The following is a 24,640-nucleotide window of genomic DNA, read 5'->3' as shown; positions in this document are numbered from 1 at the left end:
CGCCAAGGGCTCTCATCCAATGAGTGCAAGTCTCAGACGACACTGTGTGGCGTCCCTCTAATCCAACTCCATCGGTCTCGAGTTTATATTCTCACTTTTCCTTTCATGATTTATGGACGCTCGTGGATCGATGGATTACAGAGCAACTGGCCAAAGTAGGGAATAGGTGTTTCGTATTTAGTTTCTATCTGACTTCTCTACAATGTCTTTCTAAAACAGTGCTGCTGACAGAGGTCACTAACAGGAGTTGTGAAAGGACGTGAAGGTGAACATCATCTGCTGGACTGTACCGCTACCGTCACAGACAATGTTCTCGGCAACGGGAAAGCGTTGTTTTACCATTGAGTCTTTGGTGGCGAAGGAAAGCCCCTTAACACCAGAAGACCCTGTTCGTCCTTGCGCCCTAAGCTACACGGCGCCTGCTGACAGTTTTCTTAACGGGTATCAAAGCCCCGCAGGCCGCGCGCTCTATCCAAACCCAGAGCTGTTGTTTTCCGAGACTGTGAACCATGCACCTCTCAGCATGCACCCACACCAGCTCGGCAGCACACACCTCCAGCACCCGCACTTCTTTGGCACGCAACACCGTGAACCACTGAATTTCTATCCGTGGGTCTTAAGGAACAGGTTTTTTGGCCATCGGTTTCAAGGTAAGCATCTAACACGATATTTGCATCCACCGCGCATTAAACAACTTAAAAAAATTATTAAAAATAATAAAATAACATATGCATATGCAGCCAATTCTACTTTTCCAAGAGTTCAATAAAAGTATCCCGCGCGTGCTGTGCATTAAAAGGCATGGCGTGTTTCTCTGAACTTATCTGACATATAGTTATAAATGCACGCTTGCGGCTAGGTTACCTACTACTGTTGGAGCTTGTTTTGGAAAGAAACGCCGGATAAGCTGCAAATGAAAATCACAAATGATATTCTTACAGCTTTGGCCGTGCCCTGAGGCGATACTTAAAGCGGGACACGCAGATTTAGAACAGGCTGTCCACGCACAAAAGCACAATGTCATGCCTCCCAAAATGAATGCATTATGTTTGTAAGCTTATAATAGCAGGATTGGAGAACAGTTCTGATAACAGTAATTGGTTGATCTTGAATTCAGAATTTCCACCAGTTTCATGTAGCCTTCGGCAAAATGCAGTTTAAATTTATTCAGTCTCAGTGTCGTTTGTGAGTTATTTTCATATGGTAGCCTAAGTAGCCTAACGTAAGATTAACCTATATCTCTTTTTTCCGAGTTTAATTGTTTAATATTTTATTAGGCTAGTTACTACTTAATTAATTACTCTGTTATTACTAATATATTATTGCACACCAATCACTGTCGAGCTAATGATGACGAATCTACTCTGATGAACTCGTTACAACTCGACATTATCAAAATTTTATTTTCATAGCTCTTGGTGTAGAAGCTGTTTTCTAAATTAAACAAACCTATTAATTGAAAAATGTTAATATAAAGGTCAAATATTATTAATTAGCTAAAAGTGCTAATAAATTAGCTAACAGTGATAATGACCTTTAAAGAAGAGTCTAATTTTATGAGGGTATAGGTTATAGGCCATTCTTAATAATTAAAAGTACAGCCTAAGCCATTCTTAATAATTAATGCCGGATTTTGTTTGCTGCAACCCTTTTAATGAAGAACATTTAAAATCGACTGACCCTATTTTTTGTTTTTTTGTTTTATAGCCTAGTCAATCATCAGGTTAAAGGTTAGGCTACAATGCGTCGCTACTTGTGCGTAATGAGTGTTAAAGGCAAATTACATGTCCATTAATGATAAAAAGTAAAAAAGAGATGCAAATATGTGGCATGGCTATTGATTTTTATTAATTCTTATTATTTGGACTATAGCCTATATTTTATAGATATATAGCCTACATTCAAATAGGAAAAAAAAATATTTTCTATATAGGCTATGAATTTTCTATTCATATATAGAAAAAAATCTATGAAGGGTCATGTAGAAATATTGTGATTGTGTTCATAATTTCTCAGTGATTTATAAATACATCCCTAAAATATTATTCAGTCATAAAGTCAATCATTCAGACATTTCTTACAGAATTAAGAAGTTCCAACGTTTGAAGAGGTAGTATAGCCTAACTCAAAAAGCGCCCAAAACAAGCTGAAGTGCGTTAATAGCTATAGTTTATTCTAAAATATTCTACAATTATAAAGCATAAAATAGCTTATACTATTCCAAACAGATATATAAATTAAAATAGTCATAAAAGCAGGGTACACGAGGAGAGCTTTCAAATGATCCCTATGGGCTACAGTTTAATTCGTAGGTTTAATGAAGCTGTTCCGTGTCGTCTATATGCAATTTAAACTGCCTATTGTCATTATTATTATTATTATTTCAGGGAGCGACGTCTCGCAGGACACGCTGTTATTACACGGACCTTTCGCGAGGAAGCCCAAGCGGATCCGCACCGCGTTCTCTCCCTCTCAGCTGCTGCGCCTGGAGCGAGCCTTCGAGAAGAACCATTATGTAGTCGGAGCCGAACGGAAACAGCTCGCTAACAGCCTCAGTCTGTCTGAGACTCAGGTAAACATGAGTAAACTAGTGCTATAACACAACTCAAATTCTGTTGTTCTCATGCACATCGAAAAACTATTTAAAGGCACAAAAGTAAAATGGTCTTTAGCTGACTGTTTCGTTTGCAATGAGTTTCACAAATACAACAGACAAAACAGGCTTTAAAAGAATTCCTGTGGAACCAGGGAACGATGGTTGAATTAAATAAGTAAATAAGCCTAGATAATAATAGCCTAATAATGAGATGAAAAATAAGTGTTTGAGATGAAATTGTGCAATGAGTGGAAACTGACGACTATAATAATGAGACATTGCTTTATTTTGAATGATTAATGTTGTACTGACAAGCTGTTGCTGTTGGCCTACATCATAATGTAAACAACACTTGGGCTGCTTGCTAAATCCAGAAACGGGCCAATAGCAGAATAAATCCGAGTCTGAAAGGACGCTTGTTAGCTGCTCTCTGTGATATTATTTTATCTTAGGCCAAGAATGAGATCTAGCCTACTCGCTTTGCTCAGATAAGTAAGAATAACCCCATTCACCCCGATCAAATGATGCAAAGCTTAGTTTGAAAACGTTTTATTAATTGTCATATAAAAGAGAATACATCTCATTTGTGTTTAAGCCTACATTTCATTCAAACCCAAAGAGAGTTTCAATCAGTGTTCCTCCAAATTATGCCATAAGTGTAAACTAACAGTAGCCTATTTGATGTCGCAACATAATAATTAATCAAATTTTACAAAATCTTATAAGCTATAGCAAAAAACTAATGTAAAATAGCCTAATAATTTGATTATTAACATCGCTTTATATACCAACTATTTGGTGAAATATGGCTAAAACATATAGCCATATGTGATTTATTTATTTGGATTTCTAAGCGTAGGCCTATGTTTTATGGAATTGATTCCCGATCTCGTGAATTTGTTCAGCGTAGCGCGCAGGAGACCGCTTCAGAAATAGGTTAAATACAATAAAAAATAAACGTAGCTAAATCGTCGTTTTTTCTTCTTCACCTTCTGCGGGGTTGATGGCTATCCGTATGTTTCCTTGAATGCGACTATTTATGGTGGTAAGCATATATTGCTTTCCTGAAATGTGTGAAATGTACAGTTAGGCTGTTGAAAAGAAAATAGGCCTACTTTTAATTACATTAAATGGCTACTTTATCTTTGCAAGATCTTTTAGTAGGCCTTAGTAGCTTTAAATTAATTTCAAATGTATAACTTATTAGTTTTTTTATTTTTTTTTATTTCATACACAGCAAAGTTATAAAACAAATCAACAAAAAGTAAAAAAAAAAAAGTTCTAAAAATCAACAAAAAAAAGCAACAGAATCAATCGAACGTCTTGTATGTCATCTGTGGCGTTAAAACGATTCGATTAGAACACAAATGCGTTTGAACTGTTGCTAGGCATCAATCACGATCTGTCTCGGTTTATCTCTAGTAGTGACAGGCTTTATGGCACTGATGTCCTGGTCTTCTGCTCCCCTCAGGTGAAAGTGTGGTTCCAGAACCGCAGGACCAAGTATAAGCGGCAGAAGCTGGAAGAAGAGGGTCCAGAGTGCACACAGAAGAAGAAGGGAAACCACCACATTAACCGCTGGAGGATTGCCACCAAACAGACCGAATCTGAGGACATAGATGTCATGGCTGACGCCTAAGACCAACCTAAACACTGCCCAAATGAACAGACAAGACCAAGAAAATCACTATTTATTTAATGTTATTGGTCATGATATCTCAGATTCTAAACCTGCAGAGAACCTGAGCACAGGTCTACACCCAGGACTGAGCACTATAGTCGTTGAACATACCTCTGCTGGAATTATCCAATGTTTCAGACATGCATCACCTGTAAGAATAATATTATATATGACTATGTTTTTGTCTTGTTATTTTTTTTTTTTTTGGAAGAAATTGTATTTATAACTAACAATGAAGTTCATTTTCACAAGTCAATATTTTTTATTCTGATTATTTTGTTTCTTTGTATAGTCGGCTACTAAAATTGACATTTTTATTCATTTCAACATGATGTTGCCTTCATTTATCAAAAGAAAATTAAGTTGCAAATGCTTTAAGACATGCTGATGAAACTGGTGGCAGCTTTTGGTAATTATAACAACTAGATTGAAATAAGTTAAGTGATGTGAGGAATCAGTTTACCAGCCAGTTTTAACATGAGCCATCCTGTACCCACAGCATAGAGGCAAGGGTGTATGTGTCTGTGTAAATAATGGACTCTGTATCTAAAGGAGTGTAGGAATTGGTGTTAAGAGTGTTCGAGTGTAACGGGATGAGTGTGTGTGTGTATGTGATTTGCGTGATGTCATTCAGTAGGCCTACTGGTAAATACAGGCTGATGTATGCAGGTTTCTCTGTAACACTCATAAACTAAAGCGAATGTTTGCCAATTTACACATTAGCTTCTTTATAGTGTTCATTCATCTAATTTTCAAGCAAATCATGATAAAAAAAATCCATAATAAAGATGTTTCAGAGACAAACCTTATTAGCAGCTCACACCTTATTGTCCCCCAAGAAAGATATCACAAAACTGAATGTAAATTGGGTTTTTTTTAACCTATGAAAAACAGTTTACCCTTTTAAAATGTTTTCACACACACACACACACACACTCAGACAAAGGGATAACGCCTGTCGGCAATTTTCCTCTCATCTCACCATGCTAACTTCCTGTCAAAAGAAACCGAGGAAGATTGTGTTAAACGAACCCGCAGGTGACCTTTCACCTCAACATCTGACCCTGAGCCTGCAGCGTGAGCAAGGGTTGTGAGAGTGACACGCACAGACTGATGACACCTGAGTATCACTGTCAAGTACGACAAGAGTGTATTGAGACAGAGGGGGAACAAGATTGTTTTGGTGAGTTTGTTTTGAGGCCATCAGATATCCAATCCTGTGTGCAGGTGCACACATCACATCCTCTGCAGCTTTACATCACACATTCCATGCATTCCCTAAAAGCACTCTTTCCCATTTGAGAAAGGAAAGAGATTGAGAAATAGATGGGTATTTGTTAACGCACATGAAAGAGTAAATGTGAGAATGCACATTTCATTTTGTAAGACTGTTTAAACTGTAGCTGCACAGTCTTGGCGAAAATGATTGCAATTTTAACAGTAAAACAACTAAAAATGCAACAATAAAAACCTGTTAAATGGTTAATGGTAAGTAACTTTACTATAACTTTGCTAACAAAAGTAAAAAAGAACAAGTCATCTTATAATTTACAGTGAAAAAAAACAAACATAAATTGCATTCCCAGAATTCTCGGTTTACATCTGAAGGGTTTTCATTGAAATGAAATGTTTGTTGAACAATGAACCGTTCATGAGTGTTTTCTTATGTACATTAGGGTTTTATTTGACATCTTATGCAGTTAAATTAATATTGTTTTAGTGTTGTGCATGGGTTACCATTATAGTGTGCATCTTTCTATATATTAGATTTTACCTCAGCTTATGGAAAAGCTACTTGTGATGAACTTTGACATGTGGCTAAAAAAATAGCCTCTTTTTAATATGTTTGTCAGTTTATTGTAAACAGATTTGAGTCATTTTGGCACATTAACATTATTTCAGTGAAATAAACATGCATTTTTACTGTAGATTTAAGTTCAATCAATAAAACCTGCTGCTACCGATTTTTTTATGATAAACAACTACATCTTACAGCCATTTATTTTGCCGTTTGGACTGCTTTAAGCATGTAATGGTGTAATGGAGAACCTATGGTAAACAGAAGCGTGTTGATGTAGAGTGGCGCTCTAGTGGAACATCCTTGGCTGCTTGCTTTGAAAGGAACCTCAATGACTTCTGGGTTAAAGAACTATTATATTAAGTCATCAGTCATTTTTTGTTGCAAACTGAATCGGTTGCAGTGGAAACATTTATCTTATAACAAATAACTGAATATATGACTGTCATTACAAGTGTATTACAGTGAGCAGTGCAGTGTTTTATTCCATACTGACCAATTGTTTTTCCTTTATAGGACAGTTTTAGTTCAGTTCTAAATTTCATTTAAATTAAAGATTTAACTATTCTCCTCTTGATTTCAAAATTAAAGCAAAAGCTGACAAAAAGGAAGGTATAAGCATTAATGTTACCCTCATTAATGCGGCCATGTGGAAGTTGTGCAACTGTGTATGGCAGTCCTGCACGGTTAATGATTCTACATGCGGCTTCATGTCATGTCTCTCCTCACTACTGCCCACTGTGATCTGTTCCCGTGACAACCAGGTAGAAAAACACACAGGTCCACTCCCTCATTCTAGCGATGGATCTAACGATAAAATAGAAGTTTACAGGAATCATTTTACAGTCCTGCCAAAGGAACTCAAACACATCCAAATAAAAAGCAGAGATACAATCATCTATAAACAATAGAACAAATGGATGGAAAAAGAAGAAAGCAGAAATTGCACAAATGTGTACATTGTTTCTGTTCATTAACCATGATAATAATGTATTAAGGGATTTCTATGTATTTTCTTGAACAAAGCAATATTTGAGTATACGTTTTCTGCAGTGTGCAAATAAAAAAGAAAACCAATGTTAAAAAACGGGGGGGGTACATAAAAAAAAATATATACATTTGTATAATGATATAAAATATGTATAATGATAATGACAGTTCTACAGAGATGTAACAAATAAGATGTATTAAGTAATATAGATCATAACTTATAGAATATATAAGTTATACATCTTTTCCACATGGAATTACTGGTAATTCATTATTATTTTTTTAAATGACAATTTAATTTGAGCATGATTTGGGGTTTGTAAGGGCATTTAAAAAAAAATGACACAAAGGCAATTTAATTATGTGTAAAAAAAAAATGAAATACAATTGTTTAAAATATCATGATTGTTTATTTATTGTTTTAAAGCAATGCTTTGTAAAAATTTATTTTTCAGTCTTTTGTAGTCAGATAATACGGAACTGTAATTATGTAAATTTAAAGTACATCACAGGGAAATTCAAAAGAGTACTTGTTTTCACTGCTATAAATATCCTGAAATCCTCTATTTGCAACTTCCACGTTCAAGTGCATGGAAAGAGGATGATTACTCGCTGCATGGTGTGAGTCTGTCTCTGTGTGTGGCTGAGAGAGGATTCACATTCACACACAGCAGGAGCAATCCAGTGAGATGCCATCAAAATTTGTAATGAAGCTTTGCATTTTTCTGTAAGGGACAGCGGCATTAGTTGCTGGGTGTCAAGCATTCTGATTGGTTAAAGACCCTTGTTGTAAGTCAAGATCTTGCACTCTGTTGCAGCAGCAATCTCTGGCTCGAGCTCTGACACGTGCATCTGAGAGACAGGAAACAGGTGCGGTCAAAATATGAAAAATACACACAAATAACCATATACGTGGACAGCATTTATAGCTTCATTAACCTCTAACTATGAGGTTCATTTAATTTAGCTTTAGTGATAACAGAAGTGCCAAGAAAAGAGTGTAACAAAATTTCTTCGTATATGATTCCTCTGTTTTGATTACGGAGTGTTTTTATTTTTATACTGACATTAAGATTCAGATCTTTTGGCTACAGCGAGATAACCATTCACAGCAATCATTAAGTCATTAAGATGTTTAAAATGTTTTATCAAATGAGAATTAAAAGTGTGCCGTGTCTTTCCAGCCTCGAGCATTTTTCACAGTCAAAACTGACACTTCAGCCGTCATAAAAAGCTAAAATGAAGCAGCGAGCACTGGTAAATATCCAAACCAGGGCCAAAACTTGCAATATTTTGCTCAGAAACAGATGGCGATGAGTGTGTGAGTGTGTGAGGCAGAATCTGAAACAGACATCCTGTGGGGTGTGAAAAGGTGGGGGGGGACAGGAGTGGAGTTTTTTGGGAGCGTTCGTCTGGAACCCTCGGAAAAGTGTAAAGAGGGAGCGAGAGAGTGAGAGGAGAGGAGGAGGGGAGGGGTGGGAGAGGAATAGAAGTAGTTGGCAGCACATATGTCTGCAGTTCAGTAACCATATGGATGAACAGCTTAATAAACACCATTTTAAATCATAACCGTCTTTGCGGCAGACAAAGAGAAGGGGACGGAGAGAAAGTGCGAGCGGATGGAGGGAGGTGTGTGCGAGTGCTCACCTGACTGTTTTGGGGGAACAGGCTGATGGCAACAGGCAGCGCTAGGCCGAATGCGCACAGACACACCATGCTGTGAACAGGCAGCCTGAGACGAGGGCGCTTCTGCAGCAGAGGGAGCCTAACGTAAAAACACCCACAAAAATGCATACGTTATTGGCAAGACCGTGAGCATTTTTGTTATTAAAGGCGCTCGCTGACTCTTTTGAACTGCTGTGCGTGATTGCTCCCTGACACCTCCCCCTCCCTCCCTGGCCGCAGTGCGTGTGGGGGGTTGTGGGATAGCGTGCTCTGCAGGAGTCCTCCAGAGTAGTCCTGCTTTAATGAAGGCAGCGGCTGCCTAATGATGACTTCATCAACACATACGCATGATGAGCTTTAATTGGCCACCAGAAACTCTCTCTCTCTGTGTATATGTGTATGTTTGGGAGAGAAACGGAACAGGGGAGGGATCAAAGTATGTTAAAGACCTCTTATCATGTCCGTCAACTGCTCTAAATAAATCAACACACTCATCCGTCACTCTCCTGTGAAGAGGTCAAAGCTGAATTGAAGTGACATGTAGTAAACAACAGTTGCTGCCTTTAAACTAAACGATATTACAGATACACAATATTTATTTTCATGCTATAACCAATGGCCATTTAAAAAGCAGATAAAAAAATAAAGAATTACTAAAATCCATTTACATTTAGTTTGCTAAAGATTACATATAAAAGTGTTATTAAATTAAATATCTAAATGTAAAAATGCGGGTAAAAGGCATTTAAAATGTAATCAAATAATTTTTTGGTAACACGTTACTTGAAGCCTTTATGTGTAATGTTTTAATAAAGGTATTCATAATGTAATGCATTATGTATTTTCATAAATAATTGTAATCAAAGTTAAAATACGTCAAATATTTGCAGATTGCTTGTTGCATCTGAAATTTGTTGTTTGTCATGCTTTAAAGATGCAACAATGAATAGATAAGTATTATAACGTATATTATATTTAAAATTATTCATGAGAACAATGAATTATAAGGTATATTTAATTGCATTAAAAATACTTTTATAATACACTATATATAAATGTTTCAAGTAAAGTGCTACAATTTTTTATATTACACTGAAAAAAAGATACAACATTTTTTTTAACGTAAGTGGTTGCAAACTATTTATTTTAGCTACATTTAAATATATATATTTTTTTAAGTTAGTCAACTAAATTTGTTTATTGAAATGTAGCTAAAATACATTGAATGCAACCACTTACCTTAAAAAATTTAGTAAATTCAATTAATCATTTTTTTTCAGTGTACAAAAATAAATACATTTAAAAAAATCTTGACAGTACAGATCACAACATAGCATATTATCAGTTCCTATCACAATAACATCAGAAGTAATTAAATTCATAATTTTTTTAAATTTTGTAAAATTTCAATCAGCTAATAGGCATCATAGTTATATTTGCTTAGTTATGTCTAAAGCTCATTTAAATTTCCTCTAGATCATTTCATGTGACATTGCTCGGTCTTGCAAGACAGTCTGAAACCATTTTCATACTTTAATGCAAAGTATAACTGTTTAGCAACAGTTTTGTGTCATTTGTGTCATTTTCGGACACAGCTAGAGAAACAGGTGAAAGGTTTAAGCACCACACATATATCACACAGACTCCTCTCAGCGCTCTAATTAATCAAGGATAGCCCTGGCCCTCAACCCCACACTCAAAGCAGTGACCCTCCTGCAGCCCTGCTCTTGCTCCATTGAGAGCGAATGAGGGTGAGCTGACAGGCAGCATAGCAGAGGACAACTCACCATTTACTGCCGCTCACACACAGACACACACACACACATAGCCGCACACACCTGCAAATCAAAAGCAGGAAGAATTTGAGGAGATTGCGACATAGACTAGCAATCATCGAATTCTGGTGAAGAGTCGATCCCACTCTTCAACAGAAATGCGCATTTTTCATTTTAGAATTTGATATAAAAGAGTGAAAAGAGTGAAATGTTATTAAATCTAAACTAAAGTTTAAATGCTAGAAAATCAGATTTTGAAGGTGGACTTTTGGTCTCCAATGCCACATATACTGTAGACATCTCCTGTCTGGCTAGACAGACATTATAGTTCAAAAACCTAAATTTTGTCGTCATATTAAATTTGTATAATTTCTTTTCCTCAGTAAACCACAAAAGGAGACCGTTTAAACATTTTAGGATCGGTAAGATTAGTTAATGTTTTTGAAAGAAGTCTCTCACCAAGGCTGCATTTATTTGATAAAGTAAAACAGTAATGTTGTTAAATACTATGAAATTTAAAATAACTGTTTTTTATATTTTAAAATTACATTTATTCCTGTGATTGTATAGCTGAATTTTCAGCAGCCATTACTCAGTGTCAAATGTCAAATGTCATTCAGAAATGTCAAATGTCTTTACTGTCACTTTTGATCAATTTAATGCTTCCTTGCTGAATAAAAGTAAAAACAAAATCTTATTGGCCCCTTTAAATTTTCCACCGTCATATTTTGAACCTGACAGCCAAATATCTCCTCGTCTATGTAGGAATGAAAAATTGTGAGAATTTGGTACATTTTAAGGTTATACGAATGAAACATAAAAAGTTGTGATCACATCAAACTGAAATACAAATATACCAGGTGCACATTGGTGTGTGATTTCTGAGGTAAACTGCGTGATGGTGCTGTAAAAATAACTCAAGTCTGAAATGTCAAATTCACAAGAACTCCTCTGACCTCTCCAGCATGGCCATTATTAAAGGCGGCAGCAGGAGAACAGGCATGGGTAGCACGACACGACTCAGGGATGTCTCCATCAGAGCCTGAACAAAAAGACATTTATCAGACCAGAACTCATAATAGGACTGCACAGAAGCTGTAACCTTTCACCTCACATGTGCAAAAGGATCCATACTCACATGCCTGGCAGCCAGCTTTGAGGTGCCCACCACATTGCCTTTGTCATCCAGTACGCTGATGCCCTCTGACAGCTCAGTGTGGCGCATCAGCAAAACATTACACACATTGGCACTTGCTAAAGGAAGGGAGAGCTGCAGTTAGAAAACAGGACTTGATCACAAACACAATTCCATCTGATGTGTAACTATTTGGATCCAATGAGAGAGGATCATGTGAATTAGACTCGGTTTGGACTGTTGTCACTATTTCTGACATGCTTTCACACAAGAAAACACAAGAAATGTAAGAAGCAGTCAATGTGCTCAATGCATTTTAACGTAAAAAAGTAGGGGAGAATAATGGGGTATGAGCAGTGCTATTTTATATCTAAACAGACCAGAAATATGTAATATACAGAATGTATGATTATCAGTAGCACTTTATTTTACAGTCCTGTTCCATATACATATACATATACATTCTATGTACTTGTTATAGTAATTACAAAACACATCTTACTGCAATCTCCCATATATTCTCCCATTAAAAATACTACAGAATGAACAGAACACAATAGTAATAACCTGTCAGAGAGTCCCCGTCTGTGGATATTAAAATAAAAGCAATCAAAACTGGAAAACATTCTTGATCTGTAATGTCGGCGCTAAGAGGGGTTAACTGGATATAAAACAAATAGTTTCATATGGTCATGTCAAAGTGCACACGTGAATTACAAGCGGAAAAATGATTAGAATAATGATTTACTTCCTGGCATTATCATCTGTGGCATGTGGTGAGATTGGTGTGGGTGTGTATGAGAGAGAGAAACAGAGAAATAAAGAGAGCCTGAAGCATTTTTAATTTACAGGCCTTGTGTTGTGAGTTATCAGTGTTCAGTGCTGCAGTGTTGTGGGGCTGAGTTAATTGGCTGAGTAAATAGCTATTCACCTCTGAGGGGTTCAGACCCAGGCCAATTAACACACACACACACACACACACACACACACACAGAATCAAAAATGGAGAACAAAGAAACAAAAACAAACGCATAATAAATTTTATATGAAGGAGGTCCTGCTTTAGGTCACCCATAGAGGCAAAAACTATTATGAAAATACCTTTATAAAGGTATTAAATTCAAGATGTCGTTTTGAGGTTAACAAAAATAAATAAATTGCATTTGACTAAAAATGTATATAAATGGTAATAATGCAAAATTAAATCAAAGGCAAATTTCAAACACTTTGTCTCCACTGCGTTCCATTAGTTACATTTAATTGCCTTTTATAACTAAACACTAATAAACAACAACAACATGGCGGCCTGGAGACAGGGAAGTCAGTGCTAACACAGAGAGCACTTTAGGCCTAATTAACCAATTAGAGAGCGGCAGCCGAGAGCTAACAAGGTCCCGTTACCCCTGCCCAGAGAGGTGAGGGGGAACCTGCTGATTTAATTAAAGGGGTGGGGTGGGGGACGAAAACAATTTAATTACAGCCAAGCATCCCCAAGGCATTGTGGGACAGTCTCCCTCAGCCCCTCTAGACCTGTTTGAGCCTCAGAACGCTAATGGAACACTGAGATAACATTTCAGCAGCAGCCCCCTCTGACAACAGGATCAGTCAAAACACAACGCGCTAATACACAACAATAAATAAAAGCTTGCGGTTTAATGAAAGTCTGAACAAATGCTCATTTAGAAATTGAGTGTCATTACAAATGCAAAGACGTGAGCTTTCAGACAGCCAAAGAGCTGATTGAAAACTGTAGGCATTAATTAATATCGTGCATTACTCAATCGTTTTATGCTTTAATAATCAGCAATTTAGCAAGACTGCATAATGGGATGCTTGATTTCTGTCATAAACACAACAGGGTGGATTAAGCGGTGCATACCAGAAAATCTACACATACATAAACATGCTCTCACACACTCATGCACATACCAACAGCAGGGAACGGGATGAACCTCTGGACCAGGATTCTTGTAGCTGGACTGAAATGCTCAGCTCTTTTAATAAGAAGATTCAGCCCCACGTGTGCACACAGTCAATTATATTTAATTTATTTAAAATAAAATTAAAATAAATATTTTAAAAATAAACAATTATACGTGTGTGTGTGTGTGTGTGTATATATATATATATATATATATATACACACAGTTCAAAAGTTTGTTGTCAATAATATTTATTTCTTTCAAAGACATTGTAATTTTACAAAATTTTTATATTTCAAATAAATGTTGTTCTTTCAAACTTTCTATTAAATATCCAGAAAAAGTGTCACTGTTTCCACACAAATATTAAGCAGCACAACTGTTTTCAACATTGATAACAAAAATGTTTCTTGAACAGAAAATCTGCATATTAGAATAATTTCTGAAAGACAGATTAAAGCCACACATAAGCGCGCGCACACACACACACACAGCTTCATTGTTTCATTGTCACATAATTCATAATAAAGACTGGAGTAATGGCTACTGGAAATTCAGCCATATAACATTTTAAATATATTAAAATACAAATCAGTTATTTTAAATTGTAATATTTCACGCTATTTGTCAGTCCTCTGTCGTGTGTGTCATGTGTTCCTGCCTCTTGTGTCCATATTTGGCTTGTTTCCTGTCCTTGTTAAATGTAATCATTAGTTAATTCTTGCCCAGCCATGTTCGTCTCGTTATCTATGATTAACCTGTGTATTTATAGTCCTGTCTGTTGAGTTTGATTTCGTCTGGTCTACTCGTTACTCCCCGGTGTTCCTGTCTGTGTCTTGCCCTGCCTTGATGTCATCAGTAAAGACTATTATTTGAAGTTATATCCTCGTCTGTGTGTGTGCACGCACCGTCACACTATTACTGTTTTACTGCATTTTTCATCAAATAAATGCAGCATTAGTGAGCATAAGAAACTTTTTACTGACTTCAAACTTTTGAACAGTAGTGTGTGTATATGTTTTATTATAATACTAAATGTTTTTAATTTATTTTTTAGATTTTTTTTCTTTAATTTATAAGACAATGTAGACCAGAAAATAGATGAAAAGAGGGAGGAAGTTTGAACTCTGTGCCCATGAGCGCAGCAGATTTACACGTGTAGAGCACTCACATTACCTGCTGTGCCACAGCTCTGACTTTATATTACACCAATCTGTCCTTTATTTAGAGAGTGACCTCTCATATAATCATAGAGCATGACAGTTCCATGTTTATGAGATCTGTCTTTAAATTCACCTCAAATGAGAACCGGTTGCTAACCTAGTGAAACAATGAAATTTTTAATTGATCTAATATAATAACTATAACCCATGAAGTCAAAAATATTATGGAGACAATACACATGTTTTCATAGTGACCTTAAAAGCACGTAACTCCCAGTGGGATTCGTGACAGGTCATGACAGGCTATGCTAAGTTGTTTCTCATCTTGCTTTGTGAGTCGTCATCTCTATGAGCTCCAGTTAAAGGCTCGTCTAACAAACATCTGAGAATCAAACCCATTCACATCCCTTCCCTTCCCAGCAGGGGTCTTCAGAGGGATTGTAGTTTTAATTAGTGCCCCCCTCCCATATTTCTCACAGGCATGGGGCCATTTGTAGTTGTCGTCACCATGGTTCTGCTTGTCATGCCCCTGGGCATCAAACTGCCGCCCAGCAGGGCAGCTAATTGGCTCTGGAGGACACAGGGGGCGTGACAAGAAGGATATGCAATTCAGCAATGTGAAATACTGCAAAGGGCTCTGTGTGCCTATGTGATCCTATCAGCCTCGATCAGTTTGCTTATTAAATTTTAAGTCACGTAATACTAGAAAAGTCATGAATAATATTTTTCTCTGTTAGCGTGAAATGGCAATTCAAAATTTGAGGAGAAAAAGATAATTCTTTCTACACATCAAATTACATAATACAGTTATGTGCATGCATATGAACTCACTGCAATAGTAACTGCACTGCTGACTGCACCGAGGTAACCCTGGAAAAACTTTGACACTGGCGTGGGCTGAAAACATAAAAAACCATAAATGAATCGAATAAAATTAATGAATATGGCATTTTTGGTAACTCTTGCTATGGAGCTTGTATATATGATGCTTTCTAAGCACATTCTTACTCATTATAATGCATGAATAGTATCTTATATAAGAAGGGCAACACTTATTTGGAACAAGTATTGTTCATTGTTATTTAAAGTTTACTAATGTTTACTTTACATTTAAATGAAACCTTATTGTACAGTGTTACAAAAACAACATGTATCATGAATCGCAACATTTATATATAACGTATAATATTTTAGTTTTAACTTTTTTGAATATTATTATTTATTATAACACATTATATCCTCTAAAGTTACAATAGATGATATTTCCCATAGTTATAATGTATTATATGTCTAACATCTTGACATTGTTTAAGATCTGCACAGTATCTTACTGTATCTTATAAGTGGCCTTTTATTATACAAAGACAAATAAGTCTTCTTGTAAATATCCAAAATGCTGTACAATATGCTCATAATATTTATAAATGGTCACTGTCTGCTTAAGATATAAGATATCATGAAGGGGTTATATGATACATCTGCTTTGAACATTTGTATTGTAATCTCAAGAAAACCATATTGCAAAGTAAAATGGTTTGCCAATGAGTGTAAACTAGCTCACACTGAAATGAATATTACCTCACAGGAAAACACTCCAATATGAACAAACAATCCTCATGAGATGTAGCAAGATGTTAAAGAAGCAATGTCAAGATGCAAGACTTAAAACTGCGAGAATTATAATCTATTATAATTTAAGGGGATAAAACATGGTGTTCATTGCATGTTATACATAATCATACTCTTAAAAGTTATAACCATAAATAGGTAAGTATTATGATTAGTGCTGTCAAACGATTAATGACGATTAATTGAATCCAAAATAAAACTGTGTACATTTATTATGCATATATAAATACTGTCACTAATCGTGTCCATGCACTTCTGTTTGCTCACCACCAGATGTCGTCTTCTCTTTACATTGCCTCTCACACCACACAGACTTTTACATGTCACTCCAGACTACAGTTCCCATGATCCATTGCACTGATTCCACGCACACACAGCTGAATGCACTGATTACACATACACAGCTAAATCCATTCAGACAAGCTTTATAAGCCTTGGACTTCTTCTTTCAGATCGCCGAGTATTGTCTAGCACAGAGATCCTCAAATCTGGACCATTCCTGCAGAGTTTAGCTCTAACCCTAATCAAACACACCTGAGCATGTTAATCAGAGTCTTCAAGATCATTAGAAAATCACAGGTAGGGTAAGGTTTGAGGAACCCTGGTCTAGCATATATCACTCTTCTAGGGATAGCTACACTATGGAGCCATTTCACGTTTCCCGTCCTAGTTTCTAGTTCTAGTCTAAGTCTAGTCATTTCGTGTTGCCTTGTTGTTTCCTGTTTCCTGATCTCCTGCCTGTGTATCTTGGATTAACCCTTTGCCTGCTGTTTCGGATTCTGTTTGCATGGTTGATCTTCACGAGCTAAGTTAAGTCACAGTTGATCTTCATGAGTCCAGTCAAGTCACCGTTGATCTTCACGAGTCTAGTCAAGTCACAGTTGACCTTCACAAGTCCAGTCAAGTCACCGTTGACTGTCATGAGTCAAGCCACATCACAGCTGAACACCCAGAGTCACGTCACATCACGGCTGATCTGCCAGAGTCACGTCCCGTCTCAGCTGATCTGCCAGAGTCTCGTCCCGTCTCAGCTGATCTGCCAGAGTATTGTCATGTCTCAGCTGATCTCCTAGAGTCTTGTCACGTGTCAGCTGATCTGCCAGAACCACTCCATGTCTCGTCCGATCTGCCAGAGCCTCTCCATGTCTCGTCTGACCTTCCAGAACCGCTTCACGTCATGTCTACCACCCCAGAGCCACGTCTTTTTGCGGTTGTTGTACTGCAACCCTCCACTGTCCTAACAAGGGAAACTGTCATCACGCGTCAGAGGTTGGCATCCAGTGTGGAGGATCCACCGCTGGAGTCAGCACGCAATGCTGGTATCCCCAAACCAGCTCACTCTAACCCTTCTGTCCCTGCACTAATTCCCCTGTCTGCAGCGCTTCCCATGATGGGGATCGCTTTATGTTGCGTTTGGGCTGTGTACACCACCACAGAACTGCTCGAGGTGGTGGCGTCCACTTTGATGTCTCCAGAGGTGGCGGCTGTCGCTGAAGAACCTCCTGGGGTAGTGGCGTTTGCTGCTGTGTTCCCTGAGGCGATGGCACCCGCTGCAGCTCCTCCAAAGGTGGCAGCACATGCTGCAGAACCTTCCGAAGCTTGCTTCAGCTCCTTGTATGGTGGTGGCATCCAGCAATGTACTCAGAGCCTGTCATGTCGCGGTTGTAGAGACCGTCACTGAACTCTCCCTGTATTCTAATGAGACTACTGTAGAACCTCCAGAGGTGGTGGCATCTGCTGAAGAACCTCCAGAGGTGTCAGTGGTACTCAATTATGAACTCTCATCCTGTCCTGTCACAGCTATGGAGGCTGTCTGCGAATCCTCGTCCTGTCCTGTCACAGCTATGGAGGCAGTCTGTGAACTTTCTGCCTGTCCTGTCGCAGCCAGAAGGGCTGTCCCAGAACTCTTGTCCTGTCCCGTTATGGCTATAGAGGCCATCTGTGAAGTCTCTGCCTGTCCTGTCACAGCCAGAAGGGCTGTCCCTGAACTCTCGTCCTGTCCTGTCACGGCTACAGAGGCCGCTTATGAACTTTTGTCCTGTTCTGAACCGGCCAAGGAGCCCATCTCTGAACTCTCGTCCTGTGCTGAACCAGCCATGGTGTCTGGTTTTGAACTGTCTGCCCTGCCTGTTTCGGTCAAGGAATCTAAATTTGAATTATTTGTCGGTCCTGATTTAATCATTGTGTCTGATGTCGAATCATATGTTTGTCCAATTTCAATCTATGAATCTGTTTTTTCCCTACTAGCCCAGTCACGACCCCAGAAACATTTTCCGAGCTCCCTGTAGGCTCTAGTACCCTTGTCACAGCCCAAAAACCCTTAACCCTGCCTGTCATGAACTCAGAAACTATAAATGCACTCTATGTCTGTCCCGTTACCCCTGTCATTGCCAAAGAGACCATTAATGAACTATCTACCTATCCTGTCTGTCAAGAAGTCAATCATATGTCTGTCCTGTTTCGACCAAAGAGCCTGATTTTGAATTGTCTGTTGGTCCAGTTTCAGTCAATGAACCTGAGTTTGAACTGTCAGCCTGTCCAGTTTCAGTCAGTAACCCTGTCTATGAACTGTCATTCTGTCCAGTTTCAGTCAGCGAGCCTATTAATGATTTTTTTCTGTTCCCTGCCACGGTCCCTGAGACCATGAATGCACTGCCTGTGTTGTCTGTCTCTGCTCTCCCTAGATCTCGGTCTCTGCCATGGTTTCCTGATCAGTCTGCTTCCCCGTGTTGGTCTTCCGCTCCGTCTGCTCCACTCTGGTGGTCTTCTGCTTGGTCTGGTGGTCTTCTGCTTTGTCCACTCCGGCCTGGTGGTCTTCTGCTTCGTCTGCCCCGGCCTGGTGGTCTTATGCTCTGCCCTGGTGGGCTCCAGTCCCGTCTGCTCCGCCCTGGCTTCCTGCTCTGCTGGTTGTGCCCTGGTTCCCTGCTCAGCCTTGGTGCCCTGCTCTACCGGCTCTACCTTGGTCCCCGGCCACTCCACTTCCACGTAGACCTGGCCCTCCGTCCCTCCCCCTGCTCCACTCCACCGCCCTCCTGGATTGGGGGGGGGGGGGGGCTATGTCACGAATCTTGTCTATGCACTTCCGTTTGCTCACCACCATATGTGGTCTTCTCTGTACATTGCCTCTCACACCACACAGACTTTTACATGTCACTCCAGACTACAGTTCCCATGATCCATTGCACTGATTACACACACAACTGAATGCACTGATTACAAATACACAGTTGAATCCATTCAGACCCGCTTTATAAGCCTTGGACTTCCTCTTTCAGATCGCCGAGTATTGTCTAGCGTATATCACTCTTCTAGCGATAGCTACACTACGGAGCCATTTCATGTTTCCAGTTCTAGTTTCTAGTTCTAGTCTAAGCCTAGTCATTTCGTGTCGCCTTGTTGTTTCCTGTTTCCTGATCTCCTGCCTGTGTCTTGGATTAACTCTTTGCCTGCTGTTTTGGACTCTGTTTGCACCTCGCTTGGACTGTTGCTCGTGTACCTGGATTAACTTGTTGCCTTGCCCTGTTGGATATTGTTCGCTGATCGAAGACCCACACTTGTCCTAGGATTACTCTTTGTCTTGCCTGTGTTGTACCTGTTTGTCATTAATGAATCCATGCCTGTTTCATGATCACATCTCTTAATAAAGCTTTGCACATGGATCCATACGTCTCGCCGGCTCCGTAACAAATACACAAACATACAGTATATATTTCGAAAATATTTACATGTATATATTAGTGCTGTCAAATGATTAATCGTGATTAATTGAATCCAAAATAAAAGTTTTTGTTTGCATAATATATGTGTGCGTTCTGTGTATATTTATTATGTATATATAACAACACACACACACAGTATATATTTTGAAAATATTTACATGTATATTTATATTCATTTAATTTATATTAGAAATAAATATATTTAATACATAACATATATTTAATACATAACATATTTTTCTGAAATTTATACATGCATGTGTATGTATATATCCATAATAAATATACACAGCACACATACATAATGTAAACAAAAACTTTTATTTTGAATGTGATTAATCACGATTAATTTCAATTAATTCAATTAATTTAATCACGTTTGACAGCACTAATTATAATGCATTACAACTGTTGTAATGATTATTCATGAGATGATACAACATATTATACAAACTTTATATATATGGCATTATGCATGCATTATAATGATGATGGCGATGCTGAAATCATATGACCCTGGAGTAGTTCATTTATAGCCTATGTTTCACTTTTTAATTCTGATGATTGTATTCATAAAATAGTTCATCTGTAAAGATTATCATGATAAACAAAATGTGTAAAAATCACAAGTTTTTTTTGTTGTTCACAGAGCTTATTTTCTGCAATAATCCAAAAGCCTATTGGGTTTTTGGAAATACATCACTGCAGCACTTTTTCATTACTTTTTAATGATAATTTTAGAATATATGTGAACATAAAATATGCCATGCATTATGTACTGGTCAAAATTATATTACTTATATATCGCACCTTAGATGCATTACGGTTGCAGTAGTTGACACAGGCATTGTGGCTCTGGTTCAGCCACTGTGAGAAAGACAGTGAGACAGTGAGTTCATAGTAAACTGAGCTTAGATTGACTTTTCATCTGGAAAGACCAGAAAGACACATAACCTACCAGAAGATGGTGGAAGCAAATGTCTGATTGGGTAAAAGGAGGCCTACAACCTATAAATATAGGCATAAGAAGTGATTTACGTTTACATCTGATGACCCAGACAAGAAGGAAAAGTTGAATATCTTTTCACAATGACCTACCACTGGAGTACCAAAGGGCACAAAACCTGAAAGGAAAAGGAGATGATTTCAGGGGAAAATGAACCCTTGATCCAATAATGAAATCCCACTAAGACTGTAATTTTGACATTCGAATAGGCAGGATCAGGCCACAGAAGTACATTTCATGTCATGTTTGGTTTAATGATCAGGATTATAGACTCTCATATGACATTATGACTTTATTACTGACCTTTAATACATTAATAAAATCCTCATTACTCATAAAAGATAGCATGGTTCAGAGGCAGCCATCATAATTGTCAGGCAGGTCTCTCTCTATCTGTTCTCTCTTTAAATAGTGGTGTTAACAGAAGACTAAAATACTCCTATTTCTGAGTGGCCCAACAACACTTCCAGACAGCAGGAGGGAGAGGGTTTAATCAGAGCCCAGCTGAGTGTGACCTTTGCCAACAGATCGGTCCAGAGAGACCCCCTACCACCTAACTCCAATCTCCAGAGCTGGTAACAAGCAGAAAACTTCCTGCTACCTATGACACAGACACACACACCAAAAACACACTCACACCCTTACCTGACATATACGAAAGGGCATGGGGATCTTCTCTCCTGTGTCTGGATGGATGATGGCCTGAGGACATAATGAATACACAGACAGCAGACAGGATGAAGAGGATGAAACGAGAGAGAAGAAGAGGTGAGAGCGAGCTGATGGGAGAATTACCAAGCTGAGGTTAGACGTAATTCTCCTCTCATTACACCACTACACAAAACTACAGCTTGTGAGTGCATGTCACACTGCGCATGAAGATGTTGAGTGATTTGAGCAGGTTCGTTCATCAAAGCAACCTGTAAGAGACTTTCAGCACTGTTCACACTCACCTGCTTAATCTTCTATGCCTCCCAAAACTATTGCAAAAAACAGAGAAACATGTAAAATGTTTAGAAGTATTACATCCTCACTTTGATTTTGTTGTGTAACTGAACAACACATTCTTTACACAACACATGTGAATTTGAAATTTGATTGGCTGATGTTTGTTCCTCTGCTCACATTACCTTTAATACACTCTTTAAAAAGGCTCTTTATTGACATCTGTGGTTCCATAGAGAACCTATAACATCAATGGAATCTTTCCATTCCACAACAGGTTCTTTATAGTGAAAAGAATTGTTGTTTTAAAAACTGTTCACTGAAAGGTGCTTCGGTGAACCAAAAAATGGTTCCCCTATATGGCATAAATGTGTAGCAAACATGACACAATGGGGGTTTCCAAATGACCTTTTAATGGGCCCCAAACCTACCTGCACATTAGTCACATCTGGAGGCAGTGTTCCATTTTTGAACTGATCCAAGAGTTTCATACACTCATTTAAACGTTTCTAAAAAAATAATAATAAGTGAAAACAGCATTCACATACAAATGATCAAATTATTTTAGGTTTACAATTCAGAAGACTTTCGCTTACCTCTGATACAAAGAGTGTGCGAGGGTCGATCACATCCAGGAAGTGTCTTAGTCTGCCGTAAAAAAAGAACCCTGAAAGTAACAGCAAAACTTTAAGAAACAGAACAACAAAATGCACTCCATTATCATTGTAGGGAATTAAACAACACTCTCACAGCAATTCATAATATTGTACAGTTTGGCAAATTTGTGGCTAATTTGAATGCATCTCAATTAAATGCTTGAAGATTGTTTATAGTTTTCTAACACTAAAGGTGTAGCAAATTGAGAGAAAGCAGCAAAGGAAGTGAGATCACCAGAAGGGGTACTTGCCTGGAGGATATTAATTCCACCTTAATTCTATAGATAATATAAGTAAAATAAGTTTATAATTTTATACGTTAAACATCTAGTCTAGTGTATACACTGGTTTGTTGGGAAGGTTCATTGTTTTAGTTTAAAAATGCAATAGAAGTAAATCCAGATTAAGTGGGACAAAAGGTGAAGTGCGACATTTAATTTTGTATATAAATGTCTTCTTTTTTACTCTATATAGTGTAGGAGAGATCTTTAACAGGTTTAAAATGGCATAGTGTGGTTTGGCATCATATTTTAAAACGACAATGACAAAAATTCAAAAATTAAATTAACTTCACTTATACTATTTGTTGCTTAATGATATACTTGTTGCTTTATGAATTTATTTGTGTCTGTGCAAATGATGATTTCCACCTACAGTATCCAATCAATTCCAAAAATACTAAGTTACTTCTTGTCTTGAAGGTCAGGTCTGTGTGGAACAAGAACAGTTCAGTTCCGTGATTAATAATCATGATTATTAATCATGTCCTCAATTTCCAAATGATTTCTGAGGTCCCAGAAACTTTCTCCAGATGTGGGAGTCAGCTGCTGATGCAGACTCTGACACCAGGGCCAAACCAGTTGTTTTCGCCTCATTATACACGCACCAACTGTCTGCTGGATGATCTGTAGACCTAAAAAGTTCTTCCAACGCAATTAAAATGTTCAAATGTGTGTGTGCAAAGAGGAATGCAAGATTATAAAGCACCAAGCAACATATTCTGTTTATCACGTCTAACAGACGGTCCTTTACACGTATGAAGGACAGTACTGCTGGAGCAATAACAACAGATGTGAATCATCTGTATTAAATAAATAAATTAATGAATAAATAAAATGCCTCTTCCTTTGAGGTTATTGAGTTACTAATGCATACAAAATGGTTTAAATTGTTTTTTTTTTTTGTCGCAGTGAATGTTCCAGTTTCCACATGTTTTAATAGAGAGCAGTGTTGTTCATGAACTAGCTTTGGCACAAAATAGATATTTTATCACATTTTGCAAAGCATTTATGTCACCAACAGAGGTCACTGTTAATGCGACTTAAACGAGGAGTGAGTGAGGGCGGAAGAAGCAAACACTGCAGTCAACAGTTTGGGTTTAGAGAGAAAAGTAAACTGGATCCCTTTTGAGCAGCAAAATAAATATTCAGTCTCCAAACCCGTCTGCAGTAAGCCTAGAGAAATCAACCAGATGCAAAAGCACAAGTTTCACATTTGTATGCACTGGGTCCGGCTGTTGTTTACCTGATCAAACCGAGACTCGCCGAGTCTAAACAGAGGGCACTCAGTCGATGCAGGCATGGCAGGTGTTCTCAGATGCACAGTGCAGTCTAACAAGGTTAGTTACGCAGAGTTCCCTCAGAGTGGTCCAGTCATCCGTATCGATGCATTTTGGGTAATGTCGTTTTCTAACAGGTCAAGGGATATGTGTGATTAATTAACTTTAAAGAGTAGCTTAAAAATTTGCCATGAACGCCTTAGCTGCCTCATGTGTTTGTTTACTCATTATTATGACCTTACTGTACAGGGTGTGATTTAATTCATACCCTATGATGTATTTACCCACGATAGTCATTCCTCAAATAGCTGTGCAATATTAATTCTGTTGTAAATTATGCTCTCCTATTATATGCTCTAAAAATATCAGAAGGACCCAATTCAGTGTGAGCAAATCTAAACC

General features: G+C 37.9%; 1 protein-coding gene and 1 pseudogene across 2 annotated transcripts; one reads left to right on the top strand and one right to left on the bottom strand.

Annotated features, from left to right (window-relative positions):
* Positions 1-307: 307 nt before the first annotated feature.
* LOC306882050 (homeobox protein EMX1) lies at positions 308-4,235 on the top strand (the record flags this gene model as incomplete). Its single annotated transcript, XM_079436483.1, has 3 exons — positions 308-650; positions 2,388-2,572; positions 4,068-4,235. The coding sequence occupies 3 exons, from the start codon at positions 308-310 to the stop codon at positions 4,233-4,235; spliced, it is 696 nt and encodes a 231-aa protein (XP_079292609.1).
* Positions 4,236-7,839: 3,604 nt separating this feature from the next.
* LOC306882610 (sideroflexin-5-like) lies at positions 7,840-24,261 on the bottom strand (annotated as a pseudogene). Its single transcript has 14 exons — positions 24,205-24,261; positions 22,621-22,691; positions 22,456-22,533; positions 22,033-22,059; positions 21,725-21,781; positions 21,172-21,197; positions 21,028-21,081; positions 20,884-20,940; positions 15,557-15,622; positions 13,570-13,660; positions 11,644-11,759; positions 11,462-11,547; positions 8,713-8,830; positions 7,840-7,917 (listed from the first exon to the last, which is right to left on the bottom strand). The product of its transcript is annotated as a sideroflexin-5-like (transcript).
* Between the last annotated feature and the right edge of the window lie 379 nt (positions 24,262-24,640).

This window comes from Barbus barbus, assembly GCF_936440315.1.
Source record: "Barbus barbus genome assembly, chromosome: 16".
Lineage (NCBI taxonomy): Eukaryota > Metazoa > Chordata > Actinopteri > Cypriniformes > Cyprinidae > Barbus > Barbus barbus.
Note: the sequence above shows the minus strand (reverse complement) of the source record. Positions and strands in the feature narration are given on the sequence as shown.